General features: G+C 36.0%; 2 protein-coding genes across 2 annotated transcripts; both read left to right on the top strand.

Moving 5' to 3' along the window:
• Positions 1 to 876: 876 nt before the first annotated feature.
• LOC112052359 (UDP-glucosyltransferase 2) lies at positions 877 to 8,633 on the top strand. The gene is made up of 4 exons (XM_024091399.2): positions 877 to 1,801; positions 3,533 to 3,755; positions 5,959 to 6,175; positions 8,103 to 8,633. Exons 1-4 carry the CDS (start codon positions 983 to 985, stop codon positions 8,419 to 8,421), a joined length of 1,578 nt encoding a protein of 525 aa, XP_023947167.2. The 5' UTR covers positions 877 to 982; the 3' UTR covers positions 8,422 to 8,633.
• A 140-nt stretch (positions 8,634 to 8,773) lies between these two features.
• LOC128198841 (UDP-glucosyltransferase 2-like) lies at positions 8,774 to 9,943 on the top strand. The gene has a single exon (XM_052886123.1). It carries the CDS (start codon positions 8,788 to 8,790, stop codon positions 9,895 to 9,897), a length of 1,110 nt encoding a protein of 369 aa, XP_052742083.1. The 5' UTR covers positions 8,774 to 8,787; the 3' UTR covers positions 9,898 to 9,943.
• The last annotated feature ends 393 nt before the right edge of the window (positions 9,944 to 10,336 follow it).

The raw sequence follows: 10,336 nt of genomic DNA, 5'->3' as shown, positions 1-10,336 counted from the left end.
GGATTAGACTCAACACCGAGAGATCTTGGGTTTGATTCCGGCCTGTAATACTCTTCCAAATACCTCATTCGAATATTATTATATACTAGCTAACGCCGCGCGGTTTCACCCGCATGGTTCTCGTTCCCGTAGGGGTGCGGGTATAATATAGAATTTTTCAAATCGGACCAGTAGTTCCCGAGATTAGCGCGTTCAATCAAACAAACGAACAAACAAACAAACTCTTTAGCTTTATATATTAGTATAGATTTGATCAAATATCCCCATTTTATACCCCCCTATCCTGTAAGCGGCTGAACAGATTTTGATGAAACATTTCTATGAAACTTTTCTTCTTTCTTGTAACAGCTGAAAAGCAACTTTCAAATACAAAACCCGGCCTTAAATCGATTTACCTAGAGATTAAATCGATTTACATCGAGAGCTACGGTACAGATAAATTCACATAGAGGTCTTAATAAAATTAAAGCAAAGTTCTGTGTAAATTTGTAGGTAAATTAAAAAAAAATCCGGACTCATTTCCTACGCCCACCCTCATTTTTTATTTATCAACCTGTAGGTTATAAATATAAATATTTCTTGAAGTAATTTTTTGTATGGTAAATATTACAAACTACGAGTACGTTTCACGAAGTTTAATTACAGATTTTAAAACAACATAAAAGAACAAAGTAGTCAGAGTAAAATATAATCACTAAGTTACCAGTAGTGCGTAAAACATTATCTCTTTATCGCGTAATACCTAACTATAAGTACTATAATAAAGATCATTAAAACATGAAAATGGGGTCACGTTCAATGACGTCGCGCGCAAACACCGAATATTTCTGGGTCTTACGACACAACAGCGTCAGCGTCTGCCGTCAGCGGCACGATTACCTCATAGCATCTACCTATTATTAGTTGGATACGCAAGCTACCATCGAGTATCAACGCAACGGCCTAGTAACCACAGCGCAGCGCTGCAAAACGAACGTACAAAATGACAAAACTCGCCCTCGTGTATTACTTCGTCGCTCAAATATTCGCCGCGGAAGCTTACAGAATACTCGGAATATTCCCGTCCCTAGATCGAAACAACTACCTCACGTACCGCGGTTTGTTTCGTGAACTAGCAAATCGGGAACACGATGTGACCCTCATAAGCCACTTTCTAATGCCCGACCCGCCGGCCGGCTATCGGGATGTGCAACTCAGTGATAAACATGTGTACAAAGGACTGTCTTTCGAATCTGTTATAGTGAATGAGATATCGCGAGTGCCTTTCGAGACGTTAGTGTCGACTAAAGCGGGGAACGACGACTGCAAGACGCTTATGAACAATCATGACGTGATACACATGATAAGAAGTCGTCCTCGATTCGATGTGATAATTGTGGAATCTTATAATAGTGATTGCGCGATCGCACTGGCGGCAAATTTGAGCGCGCCGTACATTGGGTTTAACCCTCAGCCGCTCCATCCATGGCATTATAATAGATTGGGGATTAATTTCAATTCCGCATACGTGCCCCAGTCGTTGCTACCTTTTGGAAAGCAGCCGTGGTTCTTTGACCGCGTGAAAAGCTTCATATTATACTATGTTACTAATTGGGTGTACTACATTGGATCGCAAGTGACAGATCATGTGTATCTATACAAGTATTTGGGGGACGATCTGGATACACTGGAGAGCATAGCGTCCAATGCGAGCTTGGTGTTTGTAAACACACACAAATCAGTATTTGGCGGCGTCGCGCGCCCTGATAACGTCGTGGACATTGGCGGAATACACATTAGACCTCCAAAGGTTATCCCCACGGTACGTACTGCGTTCAATATTTTATTTTATTACCTACCTACACGTTTTTATGACATAATGCTTGTGTACAATGTAGGTAGGCAGACTTTATTCTGAATCATCGGATTATATCTAATCGTTTTGATTTTTTTCTGATGATTCTCGTTAAAAAGTGAAACAGTGGAAATAAACTAAAAGCTTAATTAATATAATTGAAACGCATTTTATAATTACAAAACAGGAAGCAGAAGCAAGCAAACAGAGAAAAAAGATAATAATTATTATCTAAGATCTTTACAAAAAATATTGGCAGGTAGATAGGTAGTTAAAAGATAATTTTTATCTTTATGTGTGTCCTTAATCACAATAGGTAGGTTTATGATGCGATACGAGTATAGTAATATGGTGTGGTAAGTATTATGTACAGTAGTCAGGGATCCGTAGAACATTTTGTACAACTGATTACTATCAAGTTAATTTTTCGTGACTCGATGAGACGATCAACTTTTTTATTTACGAAAATTATCGATTCTGGAAAAAACATCTGGCTAGTAACAACTTTTGTTAAACTACCCTCCTCCCAAATTGTATCAATAACGAGGTTAATAAATAAGTTGTTACTAACCAGCTGTTTTCTTGTGTACAGCCTTGAATAGGCATTTTTAAAAAATTGATATCTGTCTGCTTGAATATGTGAGACTTTTTCAATAGGAACTCGTTGATAAGTAGGTAGAATATAGCAACCGTTAGGGCTGTTGATTAAATATCGAAATATCAATATTATTATTTAGAAATATCCATATTATCTATTTATTGAACGATATATCGATAGTTCGATATTGAAACGTACGTGTAGATATCGAAATTCGATATTTTTGTAAAATATGTTTTTAATATTTAATTACTCTCACTAATTATTTCAATAAAACCACAACATCACCGTAAACTTAATCAATTGCATATTATTCACACAATTAAACAGTTTCCAACAATATGTATTTATTTTATGTAAACCCACAAATTTTATTTTTTTACAACTACATGGGACCGTAGACTTATGCGGTTTAAATTTTAACTTGATACCATCATCTCAAACAAAGTGATCTTATAAGGGTTCCGTTTTCTATTATTACAGTATTACGGTGGTAATATGAATCTAGCATAAAAAATGGATATACCTATACTACAGAGCTACTCTGTGTGTACTGTTTACCAACAAACAAATTAAAAATTAGGGTATGAATCGCTAGTTATTTCACATCTAATAATAATCATAATTAACTTGTTTTTAAACGAATAAAAATAAATTCGATTAGTAAGCTTGGAATAATTAGAAATCTATAATTTTTAATAACAATTTATAAACAAACAATACATAATATAAATAATTAAGTTATGAAATGATTTGTTTTCTACCTTCACGAGCTAACGCCGCGCGGTTTCACCCGCATGGTTCCCGTTCCCGAATACGGAGATAAAATATAGCCTATAGCCTTCCTCGATAAATGGGCTATCTAGCACTGAAAGAATTTTTCAAATCGGACCAGTAGTTCCTGAGATTAGCGCGTTCAATCAAACAAACAAACAAACAAACTCTTCCACTTTATAATATTAGTATAGATTTCGTTTGTTGGTAAACAGATCATGAAGGGCTGCAGTACAGTTACAACGAACAAGGAGTAACCAACAAAGATGAAAACTAACTTACTAAACAAAGCACCGAGACTAATTTATGAAACTGTAATGTTTCAGGAAATTGAGCGATTCATAAACGAAGCTGAGCATGGCGTGATCTATGTAAACTTGGGCTCTACTGTCAAGGACTCCACGCTGCCCATAGATAAACTAAACGAGCTAGTGTCCACATTCAGACGATTGGCTCTCAGAGTACTTTGGAAGTGGGATGGAGCTAATTTAGAGAATCTGCCAAGAAACATAATGACTATGAAATGGCTGCCACAATATGACATTTTGAGTAAGTATAAAGCCTTTTTAATAGCACAAGGCTTATGCTAGTAAAGCCGGATTTATATTTGTCTGACGTGTCGTGTCGTGAATCATCAGAACAAAATCGGTATCATCACAGAACAGACAACGCTAAAAGATAACGCTTTTAGCAATAGAAGTAGCAAGGGGGCGTGGCCCGCGTACACCCGGGTGTGCGGAACAACGCAAGCGTGACCGCACATGTACTAGCAGTCTTGTTTTGTTCTGTGTCAGAAGGAATAAATAATATTCAACTCTAAAGTAAGGGTGACATATTTCATTTTTCACTAAATATTAAACAGCCATTTAGGCCACGCCCCGGGTACGCTGGTTTCAATACAAAGAATTGACACATTATAAATCTAGTTACTTCTTATATCTGTGGGTATCATACATTTTGTATGCGCCACATCAGAAGCTATCACGACAAGTCACAACACATAAGTGTAAACGTTGTCGTATAAAATGTACGATACCGTTTCTGTTCAGATGGCCTAGTGGCAGTTTGATACTGTTACTGTCACGTAACGTAAACGCGAATTTCTAAGGAATTGAAACAGAGCCATCTAGTGGCACTACTGCACATCTATTTCAATTCCATATAAATTTGCGTTTACGTCAACGTCATAGTAACAGTATGAAAATATTGAAAACTCCCACTAGGCACACTGATACGTCACGACACGACAAGTCAGACAAATATAAATCCGGCTTAACACTGTATGTGTTACTAGCATAAGCCTCCTGGTTTCGTCACTGTAATTGCCGTTCCCGTGGGAATACAGGGATAAAATTTTTTCAAATTTAGTTTAGTAGATACAGAAATAATCTGCCCTACAACCTCACAAAGTCTATACAATATTAGTATAGATTTCAATTTAATTATTACTTAATTACAAATTAATTAGGCTTATAGTCAACCACGCTACCCATATGCGGATTGGCAGACTTTACACACGTAGAGAAAATTCTCACGGACCTACGTGGTTCCACCATCGTGCAGGTTTCCGCACGATGTTTTTCCTTCACAATAAGATACACGTGATATTTAATTTCTCAAAATGCCCATAACTGAAAAGTTGGAAGTAAATGGAAGCATGCCCCGGACCGGATTCGTACCTACGCCTTCCGTATCGAGGCCATAAACACTGGGCTATCATACTTCTTTTTAGTAACTACTTTAGTTAACATTTTCAATTGTTCAGATGGTTGAAGCATTAGACACTACAATAGTGCTTACTTAGGCATTGTGGTGTATGGCACAATTTTTTAAATGAATGTTTTTTCTTTCTTTCTTTCTTTACCTATGGTAGTAGAAATGACGAAGAACTAACCATCGCAAGCTATCAAACTACTGTCATTAGTTTTATTTTAACTTCAGGCCCAGTTGACTATACTCTCCGAAGGTCATTGTGTCAGCGAATAACCCAACGGGTGGATGATCGGATTTTATCTTCAGTATTATTTAAATAATTCAGATACAAGTAATATAGTAATATTTGTTAGGTCAGAGGTCGGTCGCAGTTATCTAATTAAGATAACGTTTTATTTGTTATGCCTGCAATAAATAGTATAAGAGCCAGCGCAGACAAGATGCATCTCAGCATTCTTATTCCTGTATTATGCGTTTCGTGTTCTCTGTCAATGTGGTTCCACCAGAATTTAAGTAAGCGGTTATCTATCTATTGCTATCGCACGGTGACATAAATTACAAACTTAGCCTAAAACGCAAAACTTAGAACGTGTAAACGCAAAACTCAGAACACCTGAATGCAATTTTACGAATATCTGTGTCGCTAACATGCGACCAACCAGATAAACTTGTGAAGATAAACAGAGAAAATTCAACCAATGGCGGCGCAACCGGAAATACCGCTATCTCTTTCGTTGCGTTGATACGAAAGAGAGTCATAAAGATGTCATAGAGAGAGCAACAAATACGAAAATACCTCTCAGAAATCAAAATTACCATTTTACTTTATTTCACTTACATTTTGTTAGTTAGTTATACTTGTTTTAGTTTAACTACGAAACATTACAAATATTATTTGTGTTATCCAAAAATTGTATCTGCATCAAAAAAAAAGGCTTTTCACAATATAAACATTCATCCAGTTCTAATTTATCTACTGTTAGCATACTTTAAGTATAGGTAATGAACCGAACGTAACGGAAATTTCTCTACTTTCCAGAACACGAGAACGTGAAAGCATTCATTTCGCACGCTGGGATACTCAGCACTATCGAAGCGTTGGATGTTGGTATACCAGTCGTCGCCATTCCCTTGTTCGGAGACCAGTACGGCAATGCTGCTGCCCTGGTAGATGCGGGAGTAGCAAATTTAATAACATACGACAATTTGCGGAGGGAACTGCTATTAGACGCAATTAATGAAGTTTTGGATCCATCGTGAGTATAAAGCACAATTAAGAGTTGATGGTTGGGTGACCTACTTACATAGACTAGACCTAGAGGGGACATATTGCTACTGATATTGCTTCATAGCAGATCTAAAATCGATGTATGAGGTAGGTATATACATATAAACTTATAATTTTGTAGAGAGGTTAATTCTGTACATGAAATATATTTCCAAAATAACTATCAGGGGGTGATTAGTGATCAATACTGATGCCAAAAATGCCATCAGTAAAATTTTTGTCTGTCTGTCTGTATGTTTATTCTGCTGTTCTACTTGTTTGTTACTGCAATGAGCGATTGCATCATTTTTCATCAAATATCATTGAAAAATGATGATAATAAAATTAATCTGATCCAGAAATAATGCTCACACTCGGTGTACTACCATTTAAATTGATCAAAACGTAAATGTCAGAAGTTAGTAGATAACTATTTCAAAGCCAGGCATTTACCCATTATGTGCGTAGGGCACTTCTAAACACAAGTGTGACATAAGCATGAAAGTGTAAAATTACGTTTTAGCCAGCCAACCAAGGAACCAATGAGGCAGACTCACAAACATGAGATGGGATATAGTACAGAAACAGGGGATGGGAGAGATACCTTTTTCTTGCATAATTTGTCATCAAACCTTCATCAAATATCATTGAAAAATGATGATAATAAAATTAATCTGATCCAGAAATAATGCTCACACTCGGTGTACTACCATTTAAATTGATCAAAACGTAAATGTCAGAAGTTAGTAGATAACTATTTCAAAGCCAGGCATTTACCCATTATGTGCGTAGGGTACTTCTATACACAAGTGTGACATAAGCATGAAAGTGTAAAGTTACGTGTTAAGACACGAGTAGGCACTCGCACAAACTCTTGGGAAGCTTTGATATAACACTTCACGAATACTTCGCACGGCCCCGCAAGTGTTGGTTGCTCTTCAAAAATAAAATAACTATATTGATGTGTGTTTAGTTTCTTTATGGCGTCGTGTTTCTTTTTTATTTAAACTCGTAAACATGGTAAATTAATATACACTAGAAAGTGGAATCATTTTTTTGTTTTTTTTTTTGACAGACTAACAGAAAGTTAAAATGAATTAGAGAATAGACGAAATCATGGGCGTCCGCTTACTTAATCAAATAAATTATATTTGATTAAGTAAGCGGGCGCCCACGATTTCGTATATTCTTTTTGTTAGAACTAGTTTTGCCTGTGGCTTTGCTCGCGTTAATGTATAATATCTACATAAAGATATTGTCACACAATTCAGACAGTTTTTTTGGTGTTGCCGATCGTCGGCTTATTCTCTTATATTATTCTTCTTTCCTTTAAATAAAATATCATGATGGACGTTTTAACAAGCAAATAATCTAAGCCAACATCCAAAAGAAAATAAAACAGCAATAGGGGGTAGACACCTACTTTATTATTAATGTAATTTTCTGCTGTAACCTGTCGTACAACATAAAATTTATTAACTGTAGTCCATAATAATAAACCATTATCACGTTTTGGTCATTAAAACGCAGTGGCGCAGTAGTATGCGCGGTGGATTTACAAAGATTTACAAAGACAGAGGTCCTGGGTTCGATCCCCGGCTGGGCCGATTGTGGTTTTCTTAATTGGTCCAGGTTTGGCTGGTAGGAGGCTTCGGCCATGGCTAGTTACCTCCCTACCGGAAAAGACGTACCACCAAGCGATATTTAGTGTTCCGGTCCGGTATGATGTCGTGTAGAAACCGAAAGGGGTGTGGATTTTCATCCACCTCCTAACAAGTTAGCCCGCTTCCATCTTAGATTGCATCATCACTTACTTACAATCAGGTGAAAATGTAGTCAAGGGTTAACTTGTAGAGAACAGAAAAAAGAAGTCGAATTACTTGCTTGCCTAACAATTAATTTTTTATTTTTTCTAGATGGCAACAACAAGCGAAACTCGTTTCCCGAAAGTGGCACGACCGTCCGATGTCGCCACTTGAGAGCGCCATCTATTGGATCGAATACGTAGCACGTTACAATGGAACACCAAACTTAGTAGCGACATCTGCTGGTGTACCGTGGTACCAACAACTCCAGCTTGATGTGTTGGCATTCGTTGGACTTGTCTCATACATTCTACTGTACGTTTTGTGCAAAATATTGAACGTATGTTGCTGTTGTTGTTGCCGAAACGATACAACAACTGACGAGACGGTTTCTGAAGAAAGAAGACAGAAAATTGTTAAGTTTGAATAATTAAAGTATTTGAAGTCAATGTGAAGAGACGTTGGAGAGAAAACTAGTGTTTTTTGTTTTGTAAATAAATAATTATTTTTAGTTATAGGTACTAAACGGCTTTAACTTTGCAGAATTACATATTGAAAAGTGCATAGATACTTATACTGCAAAATACTAATAGACTGGTGACTTGGCTTAAGTATTTATTAATAAATATAATTTGTTACAAACGTATCGTTTTCTTATATAAGCCTCGTAAATTTTTAACGACATTACTTAAATGTTTATAAATGAAATAGTTATTAATTGACTCATAACATTGACACGATTTTTCAAGGATGGCATAAAACTTAACGTTCAATATCACTTGGACTTTCTTGCAACATGTTCGCTTTTAAATTACTAATATTTTGTACAACAATATTATTTCAAGTTCATCAAGTGCATTTATTAAATATATTGGGAATTTTTCCATATCAAGGTAAAAGCCATTTTATTGCTCATGAAGCATTGCTGAAAGATTTAGCGCGTAGAGGGCATAATGTTACAGTTGTATCCTATTTTCCACAAAAGATCCCAATAGAAAACTATCATGACATATCCCTCAAAAGTGAAGAAAACAGTTACGAAAACTATATGGCAATAGACAATCCTTCATATTTCAAAATAATTTATAGAAGCATGTATTTAGCATTTCTGGGTAACGGGAATTGCAAGGCGTTACTATCGGATGGGAATGTTCAGAATTTATGGAATAACAACAGGAAATTTGACGTGGTAGTAATAGAACAATTTATTAGTGACTGTGCCTTAGGCATAACTCACGAACTTAAAGCTCCAGTTGTCGGAGTTACTGCGCATTCCTTGATGCCGTTTCATTACAATCGATTCGGAGTACCACAGCACCCAGCATTTACACCATGTCAGGTACTAAACGGGGGAAAGAAGACAAGTTTAATTCAAAGAATAGAAAGACTTATATTCACTGTATACTATCATTATATCGTCAGAATTTTATCACAACGTATGGATCAATACATAATCTCACAGTATTTAAAGAACATACCACCTCTTGAAGAACTAGGGAAGGAAATAAAATTCTTACTTCTCTATGAGCATTTTGTGCTTTTTTCTCCTTACATTTTGCCTACTAATGTCATACCAGTAGGAGGTTTCCATGTGGCTAAAGTGAAACCATTACCAATGGTGAGTAATTATTTATCTAATTATGATAACTCTGTTTCATTAAAATATTCAACAATTTTATTTTTATTTCAAGGCACTTTCAAAATTTATAGACGAATCCAAATATGGGGTTATTTATATAAGTTTTGGAACAATATTAAGATGTACGTCTATTGCACCCGAAAAATTAGATGCTATAACAGGAGCCATTCAAAAACTTCGTCAAAGAGTTATTTGGAAATGGGACTCAGACTCTCTGCCAATCAAATCGAAGAATGTTTATATATCAAAATGGCTGCCTCAAAATGATATTCTAGGTAATTTGACATACATTATCATCCAATCGTCCAATAATATTTTGCACACAACGCTTCGAAAACTAGAAAAATGTATGGGAATCTTGGGACAGATCTTGATCACAATCCCATATTTTTTTCTAGTTTTCAAAGCGTTTGCGATGGTAGAAAGAGAATCGACGTGCCACTTGGATACAGGGGCTGGAAGCTTTTATCGATAACGCTGTCTAATGCTTTTGAAATATAAACAACAATATCACAAACAAGAAACAAACAAATTCTTCCGCTCTGTAATATTAATGGTCTAAGTTCCGGTATTAGAAATATAAACCCTCATCTGTCATTTATTACTGGTAAGCAATGAACAATAGATAATATTCACAGTGACACATTGCAAATAGGTTGCCTAGTTAAATTGCAGACAAACACATTTTTCATACAAAATCTAGGAA

This window comes from Bicyclus anynana, chromosome 16, assembly GCF_947172395.1.
Source record: "Bicyclus anynana chromosome 16, ilBicAnyn1.1, whole genome shotgun sequence".
NCBI lineage: Eukaryota > Metazoa > Arthropoda > Insecta > Lepidoptera > Nymphalidae > Bicyclus > Bicyclus anynana.
Note: the sequence above shows the minus strand (reverse complement) of the source record. Positions and strands in the feature narration are given on the sequence as shown.

What these genes read in the sequence shown, in the direction of transcription:
- LOC112052359 (XM_024091399.2), top strand. Translation starts at nt 983, where the DNA reads ATGACAAAACTCGCCCTCGTGTATTACTTCGTCGCTCAAATATTCGCC. An exon ending in GCCACAATATGACATTTTGA is followed by an intron (nt 3,756 to 5,958) that starts GTAAGTATAAAG and finishes TCTACTTTCCAG; the next exon opens with AACACGAGAACGTGAAAGCA. An exon ending in AATGAAGTTTTGGATCCATC is followed by an intron (nt 6,176 to 8,102) that starts GTGAGTATAAAG and finishes TATTTTTTCTAG; the next exon opens with ATGGCAACAACAAGCGAAAC.
- LOC128198841 (XM_052886123.1), top strand. Translation starts at nt 8,788, where the DNA reads ATGTTCGCTTTTAAATTACTAATATTTTGTACAACAATATTATTTCAA.